Source organism: Vulpes lagopus, chromosome 4 (genome assembly GCF_018345385.1).
Source record: "Vulpes lagopus strain Blue_001 chromosome 4, ASM1834538v1, whole genome shotgun sequence".
In the NCBI taxonomy this organism is placed as follows: Eukaryota; Metazoa; Chordata; class Mammalia; order Carnivora; family Canidae; genus Vulpes; species Vulpes lagopus.
In genome coordinates, this window is record NC_054827.1 from 72,716,069 (window position 1) to 72,731,167 (window position 15,099).

General features: G+C 41.2%; 1 protein-coding gene across 3 annotated transcripts in view; it reads left to right on the top strand.

Moving 5' to 3' along the window:
* The window catches only part of ERAP1 (endoplasmic reticulum aminopeptidase 1), a 43,042-nt gene that overhangs the window by 11,109 nt on the left and 16,834 nt on the right, over positions 1-15,099 (top strand). For all 3 annotated transcript variants that reach the window (XM_041751450.1, XM_041751453.1, XM_041751451.1), the window contains 8 exons: positions 1,515-1,649; positions 4,745-4,865; positions 5,602-5,756; positions 6,094-6,207; positions 7,799-7,930; positions 11,506-11,637; positions 11,782-11,853; positions 13,420-13,574. In XM_041751450.1, coding sequence (XP_041607384.1) covers positions 1,515-1,649; positions 4,745-4,865; positions 5,602-5,756; positions 6,094-6,207; positions 7,799-7,930; positions 11,506-11,637; positions 11,782-11,853; positions 13,420-13,574 — 1,016 coding nt within the window. The remainder of the gene's footprint in view (positions 1-1,514; positions 1,650-4,744; positions 4,866-5,601; positions 5,757-6,093; positions 6,208-7,798; positions 7,931-11,505; positions 11,638-11,781; positions 11,854-13,419; positions 13,575-15,099) is intronic.

The window sequence follows — 15,099 nt, forward strand, 5'->3', positions numbered from 1 at the left end:
GGAGCCTCAATCCATGGATATCCAGGAGCCATTTATTAAGGAAAGGAAAATTACAATGTGATCTTGCCTCCTGGACAGGAAAGCCCTCCCATTGGCAGAAATCTTTTAGACTTGCCTGAGCTCAGGCTGCAGACCTGGAATTCAGGGGGAAGGACAGTGGAGTCTCAGGGGATCGTCTTGTCTTGGTGGCTGCAAAAGCTAACAGACCATCGGAACGTTGAAGTGTATGGGCGGTGGACAGGATTTAATGACATTTAAAGTTGAATTAATTAGCTTACTTGCCTAGTGAATACCACAGCTTCAGCAATGACCATTTGGGTTAGGGTTGGGTAGAAGGCAGTTAAAAAGAAAAGGTAAGTTGGAGTTTTTCAAGAGTAAACCTAGGTTGGCTATCAGGGTCAGGGTTGGAGTGAACAAAGGGTGACCATCAGACACCAGAACTGGTGGTTGATGGGTGCTAAAAAGAAGGATGAGGGCACAGAAATAGAGGTGGAAATAAGATTCCAGGGAAAATGCATTTGCTAACATGGGATTCACCAGGCTCGTTCTTCTCTTGCTCTCTTTCTCCAGGACCCTGCCCCAGTGCTCTGTGTTGTTGCCTGGGGTATGAGACTCTCCTTTTGGGGAGCAGACCTCTTAGACTGCACCTCTATGACCCCCACCCCTGCTCCCTGACTACACCTAAAGCTGATTCCAGTGAAGCAAATCAGAGTTGGTTGGCCGAGTCAGGTTCAGGCATGCGTTCCTTTCAGTTTTGTGGGAAAATAGAAGCTCTCTTTTAGGTTATATACAGTTAAATGTTTGCCCACTGTAGAAAACAAATTAGTGTGTTTCCAGAAAATTCTCATACTGGTATTTAAGGTCAGGTGGACTACATATTGGCAAAACCAGTAATTTCAGTTTTGCTTTGTTCCATTCATATTATCTCTGTCATATACCAAATATGGGTCAGTTTGCAACCATCTTGGGTATTTAAAAGAAATGTAGTGATGATAGTTGCAAAACTCTGTGAATATAATAAAAAAAACCCACTGAACTCTATACTTTAAAATGATGAATTTTATGGTAAGTGAATTCTATCTCAGTAAAAAAAAATGCGGGGGATCCCTGGGTGGTGCAGCGGTTGAGCACCTTCCTTCAGCCCAGGGCGTGATCCTGGAGTCCCAGGATCGAGTCCTGTATCAGGCTCCCCATATGGAGCCTGCTTCTTCCTCTGCCTATGTCTCTGCCTCTCTCTCTTTCTTTGTGTCTCTCATGAATAAATAAATAAAATCTTAAAAAAAATTGAATAGATTGGACTTAATATCAAAATTACAATCAGGTATTAGAGAAATTTTATTTATTTATTTATTTATTTATTTATTTTTATTAGAGAAATTTTAAAATAATTATACAAATGGTGTGCTGTGTACTTTGAATGTTAAATCCGGTGGTTAAGAAATTTCTCTTTAGGAAGTATTTTTAATGCATTGGATAATTGGGTTATTTGATGATTTCATTTCTTCTGATTTTAGGTTAAATCTGTGACTGTTGCTGAAGGACTCCTAGAAGACCATTTTGATGTCACTGTGAAGATGAGCACCTACCTGGTGGCCTTCATTATTTCAGATTTTGAGTCCATTAGCAAGATGACCAAGAACGGAGTAAAGGTGAATCCTGGGACTGTCAGATTGTCACATAGGGTGACCAACTTGTCCTAGCCTGTGTGAGACTGTCCTGGTTTTAAAACTGGAAGTCCCACAATTTGGGCACACACCTGAGTCTTGGGCAAAACCCAAGATTGTTGGCATCCTATTGTCACAGATGCTGGTATTTATAACGGGGTTCTAATCACAAAAACATGTGGAGAGGCTTGGTCTGGTCTGGGTTACGGTCCCAGCTCCACCAATAGCTGGTTTTCTGACCTTGGCCCTGCTCTCTTTGGAACTTAGTTTAATTTATGCTTCTTTAAAATGTGTAGGTTGGACTAGACCCTGCCAGTGGTTTCTCTAGTTGTTTCTGGCTATCACTTTCTACAGTTTGGAAGTAAATGTCATTGACTATCTGAACAGAGGGTTTCTGGCCTTGAGAAGAAAGTAAAATAGAGCAGTCGGCTTAGAGAATTTCATGGCTCTGGGGAGGACATTTGTGGCAGCGAATACTAGAAAAAATATCTTGTTTCAAGGACTACTTTCCCCCTTTCTAGGTGCCGTTGTGTAGTGAACAACCTATTCAACTGTATGCTGGGTTCTGAATGCAAACAATGTTTGGGGGGAGAGGAGGGGCTTTAATTTGAAGATATCTCATTTATCTGTGCACATTTTCACTGAGGCCTGAACGGATAGGACTTCTCTGATGAATGATCATTTGTTCCTGTAGCGGTTCTTTTTTTTTTTTTTTTTTTTAAGATTTATTTATTTATTTATGATAGACATAGAGAGAGAGAGAGAGAGGCAGAGACACAGGAGGAGGGAAAACCAGGCTCCACACTGGGAGCCTAATGTGGGACTCGATCCTGGGACTCCATCGCACCCTGGGCCAAAGGCAGGTGCCAAACCGCTAGGCCACCCAGGGATCCCCCTGTAGTGGTTCTTATTCTTGTAGAGCTCTTTCTACTTACCTGGAGATTTGAAGGTGATGCTTGAGATTTGAACATAGGGACCAATCTAAATTCAGTAGCGAAACTATCAGCAAAAACAGTCATGCATTGATTTGCCCACTTTTGTGAATCCTTTATGAAAGATTCTTTTTTAAAAATGATGTCTTTTCCATACTGTGATATTGTGATTTATGACAAGAAATATATATATGTGGTCTTTGTCCCGGTTTCTAGCATGGAGCTCCTAAAACATGAGGAATGTCCTGATGACAGCTAGAAAGGTGTCTCTCAGGTTAATGAGATGACTTGTGGAAAGCACGTAGGTAACCTAAGGATGGGGGCTGGGTGCCCCAGAACTAGCCATGTGGTCTGAGGGTTGGGACTTTTGGCCAGTCCCTCTTGACGTTCAGGGAGTGGTGAAGGATTGGGGATTTGAGTTCAATTACCTAGGGCTGATGACTTTATGAGCCCTGACTGTGGAAGGAAGCCTCTATAAAAACCTAAAAGGATAGTTCAGAGAGCTTCTGGGTTGGTGCAAGTGCAGAGAATCCATGAGAGTGGTCTGCCTGGGGGATGGTATGGCAGTTCTTCAGATCTGGCTGTTCCTGAGTCATGACCTTTTATAGTAGGTCATGGTTTACATGTAAACCTTCAACTCAGGTAGCCTAAGTTCAATACACGCCAAGTTCAATACACGCCATACAACCTATTGATGTAGGTTTACATCAATATGTCTTTTCTTTTGAGGACAGGAACAACAAGTAAGATATTTCTCTGAGTTTTAGGAGCTGCTCTAGCAAAGTAATGAAACCTAAAGAGGTGGTTGTTGCAACCTGAAAGCTCTAGCCTGTTGGTCAGAAGCATGGAGGGTAAGGTGGACTCGTGACTATCCCCTCAAGTGGAAGTGGGGGCAGTTTTGAAAGGCTCATCCTTCATGTCGTGGACGCTGGGCAGTGTTGGAACCAAGTTGAGTTGTGGGACACCCGGGTGGTATTGGAGAACTGCTTGCAGGTGTGGGGGTAATCCCCCCACCCCCGACATTGGAATTAGGGCCCAGAACTCTTTCATATTAGTGTTCTTAGGTTTTTTATTTCTTTAAATACATTAAAGGTAAATTTTACATTCTAGTAACTGTCCTATCTGAAGTCTTTGTGTGTCTGGTTCTATGGTCTGTTGTTTCTGCTGGTTTTTGCTTATGGTGTCTGGGTTCCTTGGCGTGTATTGAACTTAGGCTACCTGAGTTGAAGGTGGCTTCTTTCAGAGAGAATTTGTTTGCTCCTGTCGGTTGACCGGGAGCACTTAGGAGCCCATGAATCACTTTTTTTTTTTTTAATTTATTTATGACAGTCACACAGAGAGAGAGGCAGAGACATAGGCAGAGGGAGAAGCAGGCTCCATGCACCGGGAGCCCGATGTGGGATTCAATCCTGGGTCTCCAGGATCGCGCCCTGGGACCAAAAGCAGACACCAAACCTCTGCGCCACCCAGGGATCCCTCATGAATCACTTTAATTCAACCTCTTAGCTTCAGATTTTTAAGCCACCTGGTTAGTGTGTGTCCAGCTGCTACCGAGTGTGAAGATTAGCTTTTTACTGATTCTCTTAAGACTTCCCTCAGCCTCCCCTCTAAAGTACCAAGCCTTTGAAAAAGACGTTCCCCCACTCCTGCAGGCTCCTTGAGGAAGGGGGTGGCTGTGTTTAGTTTACCCTTACAGCAAGGGTGTGATCCTTTTGGGTCCAGCTTTACACATGGTGCGTCTTCTGTTGGACGTCCCATCTCGGGCAGGCTCTGGATTTTGTCTCCTATCCCCTGAGACCTCCAGTGCTGTGAAAGCTCAGATCCATCTGTATTAGGCTAGTGTCCTCAGGACAAAAGCTGGCTGCAGTGCTCTGCTGTCTATGGAGGGTCCTACTGTTACTTCATTTCTGGCATCTAAGTTGACTTTTCTACTGTGTCATAAGAACATTTTTAAAAAGATGGTTTTGTATAGGTTATCCAGCATGTTGTAGTTGATCAGAAACAGCATTAATATAAGAAACGGAACTGCTGATTTTCTTAATTGTCAACTATGTTGCGGAAGATGAAGCCTTAAACGTCTATGTTCTATACAGTTGTGGAGAGAACCCACAATGGCATTTGAATAGCTGTCTCTGCCTTTCTCTTCAGGTTTCCGTATATGCTGTGCCAGACAAGATACACCAGGCAGATTATGCCCTGGATGCCGCCGTGACGCTTCTAGAATTTTATGAGGATTATTTCAGCATTCCATATCCCTTGCCCAAACAAGGTAGAGATTTTGTACAGTTTTTGCAAATTGTGGCATTTAATGTTGTCAGCTATGGATTAAATCCTCCTAATTGGCATTCCTATGTTTATCTCAGTAGCCCTTTAAGTCCTGAAACTCCCGGCAGGGGTTAACCATCAGGTTGATCCTTCTCATCCCTCATCTATATAGCAAATTTCTAATAGCAGAAGAACTTGAAAAGGTTTCTGAGGCCCGTATCGTGGTGAGAATCTTATCTTCTGACTTTAAAGATAAACCCCGCTGAATTAGTGGGGAGACAGCAAAGTGTGGAAGCTGCATTTTTTTCCATTATTGGCACACGTTTGGTAGGGATATAAAGGATGCTCAATAAATTTTTCTTGAACACACAGAGGGTAAGGAAAGTGGGCTTTCCTTAAGTGGGCTTTTAAAACTAATGTGTTTGGGATTTTAGGTGGATGGGAGCCTGGGGCATCCCAAGGCAAGTGGATTAAAGTGGTTAAAGAGTTTTCAGTCCCACTAGAAAGGGAGTCAGGAGGCCCAGGGCCCACCTCTGAGACTGTCATGCAGCAGTAGAGCAACTCAGTGACTCTCAGAGCCTCTCTTTCTTGGTTGTGAAAAGTTCTTCCAGCCTAGAATGATTCTGCCCAAACCAGCTTGGCTTTTCTTAGGATCCCTATACCCATCCATTCTGAAAGTTAGTGTGTTTGGGCAATGTCTCACTTCAAGACAGCTAATAGATTTTTGTGTTGTTCCCAAGATCTTGCTGCTATTCCGGACTTTGAGAGTGGTGCTATGGAAAACTGGGGACTGACCACGTACAGAGAATCTGCTTTGTTGTTTGATGCTGAGAAGTCTTCTGCGTCAGATAAGCTTGGCATTACTTTGATAGTGTCTCATGAACTCGCCCACCAGGTACACAAAATTTTGTTTTTAAAAAATTGTGGCAAAACTACACCTAGATTGCTTTTATGGGACAGAAGAGACTATTCATATTGACATACGAGTTCGATCGCTTCATTTTTGCTTTGCCTTTTTTCCATAGGAAAAACAATTTCTTTAAAGCATCAGGTGCCATGTTTTAAAATTACATTGAAACTTTTTTTTTACTTTGCAGAAATATTCTATAAATGTCATTCATACACTGACATCATACACGTGCAATCTTTCCTCTGAATGCCTTATGTTTATAGCTGTGTAGAGAAGCCAGTCTCTGTAGAAATGTGTGAATAATCTGCTGTTTTCCTTTTAGTGGTTTGGAAACCTCGTTACCATGGAATGGTGGAATGATCTTTGGTTAAATGAGGGCTTTGCCAAGTTTATGGAGTTTGTGTCTGTCAGTGTGACTCATCCTGAACTGAAAGTTGTAAGTATTTACTTATTTTTAACAGGTTGATCTGTCCTTTTATTCAGCTTTAGTGGAAAATACTTAATGATCTTCAATTATCGAATTCATTTTAACTCCCTGATAGTCTAGATAGGAATCGGGTTCCCAAAATGCTACTGAACTTCAGAGGTGTCACAAAGGCTTACTTCCAAACTGCATTCCTTATTTCCAAATCTGTGAGAGGTAGGAAATTATGTTATATCTTATCCCACTTAATATCAAAGAAATAGAAGTAATGACAACTTGTCTGTTCCATCTCATTTTCTCAACCTTCAGGTTGCTCGCTGAAGGATTATTAAGTACAGATTGCTATTATTTCAATAGGATCCTACTTGCCAATTCAAAGAGGATCCTATTTGCTTTAGGTAACTGCACATTTGTTTATATAGGAGCCTACACTCCGAAGTCACAAACTGAAGGCTTTGGAACCTTTACATTTTTATCTTAAAAATCTGGTGTTTAACTTGTGAAAATCACATGCAGTAAAGTTTTTCTTTTCTTTCTTTTTTTTTTTTAAGATTTTATTTATTTATTCATAAGAGATACACAGAGAGGCAGAGACACAGGCAGAGGGAGAAGCAGGCTCCATGCAGGGAGCCCGATGGGGGACTTGATCCCGGGTCTCCAGGATCACGCCCTGGGCCAAAGGCAGACGCTCAACCACTGAGCCACCCAGGCATCCCACATGCAGTAAAGTTAAAAAAAAAGAAAGAAAGAAAACTGTATATAAAAAAAACTGTATATAAAAGGAAACAAAACTCAAAAAACAATCCTTCACTCTATAATTTTGATTTATGCATATATTCTCATTTTCATCTTCCTGGACACATAATTTAGTTATAATGTCTAACTATTACACTACGATGGATCATAAATATTTTCCCATTTCCACATAACCCTTAAAAATAAAGTTGATTATCTGTGTATGTTATTCTTTTGGGTAATATGCCCTAAGAAATCAGATTATACTTCGAGTTTGTTCTCCATTTTTTCTTTTTTCTTTCTTTTTTTGACCACATGTTTTTAAATCTAACTTTCTTTGCTTTAAAATAAGATGGTGATGTTGTAATCACTACACGCTTTAGTTCGTGGTTTGGCACTGTTTGGCTACAAGCATCATTTTTTTTTTTTTTAAGATTTTATTTATTTATTCATGAGAGATATAGAGACAGAGATAGAGAGGCAAAGACACAGGCAGAGGCAGAAGCAGACTCCATGCCAGGAGCCTGATGTGGGATTCAATCCCAGGACTCCAGGATCATGCCCTGGGCTGAAGGCAGGTGCTAAACCGCTGAGCCACCCAGGCATCCCCATGATTTTGTTTTTAAGTTAAGCTCGTCTTCTAAAAGGTAGTTAAGATGAACAAAATCTAAAAATCTAAAATGTTCACCTAAAATTGTTTGTTGGATGCTCTTTAGCAACAGCAATGCTATTTTATTTTGTAAACTGTGTAAATACGGAAGAGGTTTGGGCCAGAAATTTGAAGTATAACCCAGACCAAACATTAATCCTTTCATATTTTTTATCTAAAATAGAAATCACATAAGTGACATTGTCTTTGTCTCAATAGGAAGATTATTTCTTTGGCAAGTGTTTTGATGTGATGGAGGTAGATGCATTAAATTCTTCACACCCTGTGTCGACAGCTGTGGAGGATCCTGCTCAGATTCGGGAGATGTTTGATGAGGTTTCTTATGAAAAGGTAAAAATGGATTATAAGGGTACATTTTGGACACCAAACTGATAGACTTGGGTAGAGAGGTGATAGATAGGGTTGTGGGGTGGCTTTCCCTTCTTAAAAAACAACCAGATTGAATGCCTTCTAATGCCTTCTATGCTGCCCCATGCTGCCTGGAGTTAACTCTTTAGAGCCAAAGTTGCAGTTTTATTTGTAATCCTGAAGATCTTATAGTTGTTTTTTTCCACTTTGTCATAAAGTGAAACTTGATGGCCTACAGGAACTCTGCCTCTTATCATTCAACAATAGGTCTTGATCGTGTATCATCAGGCAAACATTCCTGCCTCCTGTAGCTTGCCTTTCATTGCCTTAGATGTGATGAGTACTGGGTGTTATATGTTGGCAAATTGAAATTAAATAAAGATTAATTATTTTTAAAAGTAGCCTTATAAAGTGGAAAAAAATGGTTTGTATTGTTGAACTGCAAAATACTGTCCTATGCGATGTGTTTAATAACAGAACTGGAAATGGTTGCTAACATTTGATGGGAGATTATACATAAAAAAATCTTTATCTGGCTTTTCTGGACAAGGAAAAAGAAAAAACAAGGATTCTCGTCACCCTGGTCACATGGTAGGGGGCAGAGGGCTGTGTATTTACCTTGGTGTAATGCAAGCTGAAGCTAAAGTCCTAGTTCTTCCTTCATGAGATCAAGGTTCTGCTTTTCCAATTCTCTTTCCATTCCCAACCATTTCTTTTGTCTTCAGCAAGGCAGAGAATGTCCTTTACCATGTACTTGGCTATCTTAAATGTAATATACAGAATAGTATTTCTTTGATGTTTTCATCAGCAGTGCACGGGAGATAAAAACAGACATACAGAGGTGTATCTCAGTGGAACAGACTAGAGAGCTCAGAGATAAACCCACACGTATATGGTCAATTTTTTGTGTTTGAAAAAGAAGCCAAGAATATACAATGGAAAGAGGAGAGTATCTTCAGTTAATGACTGTTCAGCTTTCCCAGCACCACGTGTGAAAGAATGAAAATGGACCACTGTCGTATACCTCTCGGAGAAAATAACTTGATTGAAGACAAAAAAACATAAAACTCCTAAAAGCAAATAAAGGGATAAAACTCCTTGACCTGTGACTTGGCAACAATTTTTTGTATGTGACACCAAAAGTGCAAGCAGCAAAAGCAATAATTAACAAGTAGGAATGTATCCAACTGAAATGCTTCTGCACAGCAGAAGAAATAATGCAAATTGAAAGGCAAACCTACAGGATGGGAGGAAATGTTTGTAAACCATATGTCTGATATAGGGTTAATATCCAACATAGATAAGAACTCCTACAGCTCAGTAACAATCTGATTGAATGCTGCCAGAGGAACTAAATTAGACACATTTCCAAGGAAGACCCACGAGTGGCCAAGAAGTATGTGACAAGATGCTCAACATCACTAATCGTAAAGGAAATGAGAATCAAAACCACAGTGATCTATCATCTTGCACCTCTTAGGATAGCTATGCTGACAAAGAGTGTTGGCAGGGGTGTGCAGGAAAAGGCACCCTTGTGCACCGTTGGTGGGAATGTAAATCAGTTCAATCACAGTGGAAAATGAAGTGGAGTTTCCTCAGTATTAAAACTACAACTACCTAAAAGGGCTTCTGTAGTGAGTGCACACGTAGGACAGCTCTGTTTCTCTTCATGCAGGACTGACCTCAAAAATAAAACTACAGTAGGACCTAGCAATTCTACTTCTGAGTATTTATCTGAAGAAAAAAATCCTAATTCAAAGGTAATAAACACTTTCAAATTCATTGTAGCATCATTTATAGTAAGTAGCCAAGGAAGGGGAACAACTTGTGTCCACCGAGCAATGAATGGATTTAAAAAAAAACGTGATATGCACGTACAACAGAATATTATTCACCCTCAAGATAGAATGAAATCTTGCCATTTGGACAAAGTGGATAGACCTTGAAGGCATTACACTAAGTGAAATAAGTCAAAGATGAATACCATAAGATTTCACTTACATGTGGTATTTTCAAAAACCACTCCATTTTGGGCACAGAACAGAGTGGTAGTGGTCAGAGGCAGGGATGGGCAAAATGGGAGAAGGGGGTCAAAAGGTACAAATTTTTACTTATAAAACTATTATGTCACTGGGCTGTAATTTACAGCATGTTCTGTAGTTGATACTACTGTATTGCCTATTGGGAAGTTGCTAAAAGTAAATCTTAAAAGTCCACATCAAAAGAAAAAAAAAAACAAGGGAATTGATGTTAGCTAGACTTAATGTGGTAAGTGGTGGTCACAGTAAATACAAATATTGAACCACTATACACCTGGAACTAATAGGTTACATCTAAATTATACATCAATAAACACTTAAAAAAAAACCCAAACCAATCCTGTTGGCAGGGTGATGTACTCCATGTGGATATTCATGGATCTGTGCTTTGCCTGTCTGGTGTCCCCACCGTTCCCTATAGAGAAAAAGGAACAATCTAGGTCTTAAGAGGACATAAGAAATTCTCCCGTAAAGGGAGATTTTCTAATTACTTCTTAAAGGATGAACCGGGGCTTCCTAAGAAGAGAAGGAAGTAGGAAGAGCTTTCTGGGATGATGGATCCTGATTGCTTAGGGGGTGAGTGGAAGAGAAGGGGAAAGGGGCAGGGGAAGGAAGTTGTATTTTAAAAAAAAAGATGGAGGGGAAAAGCAAGGTCAATAGGAAAAAAAGCGAGACGGACCAGTTTTTTCTTTATTCTTGAGTGCATTGCCTCATTTATGTCACTTGTCCATTGGAGGCATTTGAATTTGGGGGTTCACAATCCACAGTAATGGGGGTCAAGGGTTGGGGGAGACTCTTAACACAGGAATGTAGGGCCACCAGGCCTTCTCTGCCACCTTTTCCTTTGTTCCTCCTGCCCTCTGTGCTCCAGGCTGCCTGTGCTCCCCCATCCCTTAACCGGTACCTCTGCTTCTATCGCTGCTTCTACCTGCCTGTCCCCACTGCTGGGCCACAGTGGCTGTGGGAAGGCAGGTGGTGCTTCACGTGTGGCTTCTGCGCCACTGTCCACTGACCTGTGAATAATGGGCGCTGGCCAATGCTGTTAATTTGCCCTGCGGGGAGGCTTGGTTGCTGTTAGAGAATGATGGCCCTGGGGGCCTAAGAAGAGAGACCGTTCTGTTCAACCCTTTGTCTAGACAGGTCTCATTTTTTTTTTTTTTTAAGATTTTATTTATTTATTCATGAGAGACAGAGAGAGAGGCAGAGACACAGGCAGAGGGAGAAGCAGGCTCCATGCAAGGAGCCCGATGTGGGACTTGATCCTGGGTCCCCAGGATCATGCCCTGGGCTGAAGGCGTCACTAAACCGCTGAGCCACTGGGGCTGCCCTAGACAGATCTAAGTTGACCCACTTACTTTAAAAAACAATTTTTTTTAAACCCATTTTCTTTAATTGGGTCACAAATCACTAGACATTGGAAATATTGCTGTAGTTGCATGTTGAAAGGACTCTCCCAAGATAAAGTGTGATGACAGAGGAGATGACTAAATTAACAATGACTTAATGTTGTCTTTTCAGGGAGCTTGTATTCTGAATATGCTAAGGGATTATCTTGGTGCCGATGCATTTAAAAGTGGTATTGTCCAGTATCTCCTGAAGCATAGCTACAAAAACACAAAAAATGAGGACCTGTGGAACAGCATGGCAAGTGTGAGTATGGTTTTGTTGAGCTCTGTTTGGGGTTGCCGGGCTTATTACCATGTTTTTGTTTTTGTTTTCTGCACTCTATTAATCCCTCTGAGAGGGATCATGAGTGTTTTCTACAGAACCAAGACTAACATGTTTGGTTTTTAGATTTGCCCTACAGGTGGCACAGAGAGGATGGATGGCTTTTGCTCTAGGGGCCCACGTTCATCTTCATCATCAGTAAGTTTTTCCATCTACGTGGGACCCCCTAAGCCCAGGTTTTTAACTCTGTATTCTTTGCAGAAAACCTCTGTGCCAGACTCTGAGGTTCTCATCATATCAATCTTATTCCACATAAGGTTGTGTGGAGACTGACCATCTTTTTACAACTTCTCTTGGATGCTGTCTCCACAGGGAAGTTGAATAGCGTTCTTTGGTAGCCCCTATCGCTGGTCCTAATCAGCTTCGTTCTCTGGAAAGCAGTGAATGTCAATGACCTGTTTCTGTGGTGGACTGGGGCTGTCTCAGGCTGTGTGGGTCCTTTCCAAAGCTCTTCATTTCTGAAAAAAAAAAAAAAAAAAAAAAAAAAAAACCAGGGCAGCGAGCATTCTAGAGCATCTACTATGTGTCAGACACGTGCTAAGCACTATTACCTCCTGTACTTCTTGCACCAGTCCAACGTGCAGGGTACTTCTATTTTAACAGATGGAAAAGTGAAATCCGAAAGCATATGCTCAGTAAACTGCAGAGTGGGGGGGGGGGGAGGTTGACTTCAGATCCAATTCATGTTTTTAATCGCTAAGCTGCGAAGAATTCATAATATTTGAGTCCCAAAATAACGTGAGTCTCATTATCTGGACTTGTAGAATATTTTCACAGGCACTAAAGGTCAGGTCTAGAGATTCAGCTGACTTTTACTCACCATATTTTCATGTTTTCTGGCTTTTTGGTTTTTAGAGACCGCTTTATTCAATAATTGCTAGTGATGTAGTGTTATTGTGTTACATCACAATAATTTTGTGATGTATTTTTATCCTTTTACTGCCTTTTAAATATTCTTAGGGGTAGCCTGGGTGGCTTATTGGTTTAGCACCTGCCTTCAGTCCAGGGCGTGATCCTGGAGTCCTGGGATCGAGTCCCATGTCGGGCTCCCTGCATGGAGCCTGCTTCTCCCTCTGCCTGTGTCTCTGCCTCTCTCTCTCTCTCTCTCTCTCTCTCTCTCTCTCTCTGTGTGTGTGTGTCTCATGAATAAATAAATAAAATCTTTTTTAAAAAAATAAAATAAATATTCTTAGAAGATTTTTGAGTTTCAAAGAATATATCCTCTTTTGGGTTTATGACTGTTGAGTATGGCCCATCTTGATGTTACCACTTGGGAGGTAGAGGCTATTGACTGAACAGTTTTTCTCCCACCTTGCTTGTGTTGTCTGAGCCAATGTTGTTACATGGTTGTTGAAAGCCTGGCCACTTCGTCTCCCTTCCCTCCCTCCATTCACTCACGTGTCTGCTCGGTGCAGTGTGCCAAGCCCAAGGTGTGCCCAGGAGAACCACAGAAAGTACCTGCTCTTAAGATGTGACCTGTGTATGTAGAGGAAGAGAACGAAGGGCAAGCAGTCAGTGCTCTGAGGGGAATGCCATGGCAGGACACAGTGTAGGAAAGGGGGGGGGGGGCTGGTGAGCAGAGGAAGGGGGTGAGGAAAAGCTTCACAGGGGTTGCCAACAGGTAGTAGCCCTGTGAGCGCAAGCCTGGTCCTCTGTTAGACTTGGGCGAGTGGTCCTATAGCTGGTTTCTTCTGTCTCCATCAGCACTGGCAACAGGAAGGCCTTGATGTAAAAACCATGATGAACACGTGGACGCTGCAGAAAGGCTTTCCCCTGGTAACCGTCACAGTGAGAGGGAGGAACGTACACATGAAGCAGGAGCCCTACAGGAAGGGACCTGATGACGCCTCAGAAACTGGGTAATGTTCATGATGGAAAACTCATGCTGTTGCCTAGAGAACACCTGCCTTGTAGGATGGAACTTGATTTTTCAGAGTGCTTTTAGATGGACCACTAAAATAGTCCATCAAATCTCTGTATCCTGTAGAGTTGAGTTACACACCACCATCTTCCTGAAAGGATAAATGTGGCCTTAAACCTTGGTTCGTCTCAACATAACTGATAATGATGGTTTAAACATTCTCATGTTTTGTCGTTTGATAGGATGATAATTCCATTTACTGACTAGAAATGAACTCTGAACTAAGCCATGGCCACGAAATGTCTATAGTGCCTGACATTTGGGTTGGAACTGATGGCATAAACACTTAGGTGATTTCTGGGGATTTTGAGAGAGACTGTTGTTTCTTGGAAGTCTGATTTAGATCCTGGAACCTGTTCATCAGCTTTAACACTTCAGAAGGCCATCACTGGAAAGGAGATAGTGCAACCTGACTCACCCTGGATGGACAATACTTAAAAAAAAATTATTTTGAAATAATTTCAGACTCAAAAGTTGCAAGAGCACAAAGAATTCTCATGTGTTCTTTACCCAGATATACATATATGTTAACTCTTTACTACATTTCCAGTATCTCTCTGCCCCTCCCTCACCTCCCTTCTCACCTCTATAATTTTTAAAACCAAAATACATATATAAAACCTAAAATATAACGTTTGTGTATGTATATCCATGTATCATCCAAAATAAGAGTTAAAAAACGAGCTCTCTATACCTTTGTATGTGCTCTCCATATAGCACGCATATATATATTAATGAAGTTTAATTAACTTACAATATCCTGTTTCAGGTATACATCACACGGATTCGATATATTTATACATTGCAAAATGCCAGTGATAGGTCTCACTTCCATCTGTCACTAAAGGAAATCATTACAAGACTATTGTCCGTATTCCTTATGCTGTACGTTACATCCCATGACTTACTTACTTTATAAGTTTGTATCTCTTAACCTCCTTTACCTATATCACCTCCCTGCACCACCCCCCTTTACCAACAATTTGCTTCCTTTATTTATGAACCTTTCTGTTTTGTTTTTCAAGTATACATATAGGTGAAATCATACAGTATTTGTCTTTATCTGTAGGACTTATTTGACTTAGCATAATATTCAGTAGGTCCATCCCTTGTTGCAAATGGCGAGATTTCATTCTTTTTTATGGCTGAGTAATATTCCAGTGTGTGTGTGTGTGTGTGTGTGTGTGTGTGTGTGTGTAGCACATCTTCTGTATCCATTCATCTACTGATGAACGCAGGCTATTTCCATAATTTGGCTATTATAAATAATGCTGCTATATAAACATCGTGGGGTATTTATCCCTTCGAATTAGTGTCTTCATATTCCTTGGGTAGATACCCAGTAGTATGATTGCTGGATCATGGGGTAGTTCTACTCTTAATGTTTTGAGGATACTCCATACTGTGTTCCACGGTGGCTGCACTGTTTGTATTCCCACCAAGAGAGCACTAAGTTTTCTTTT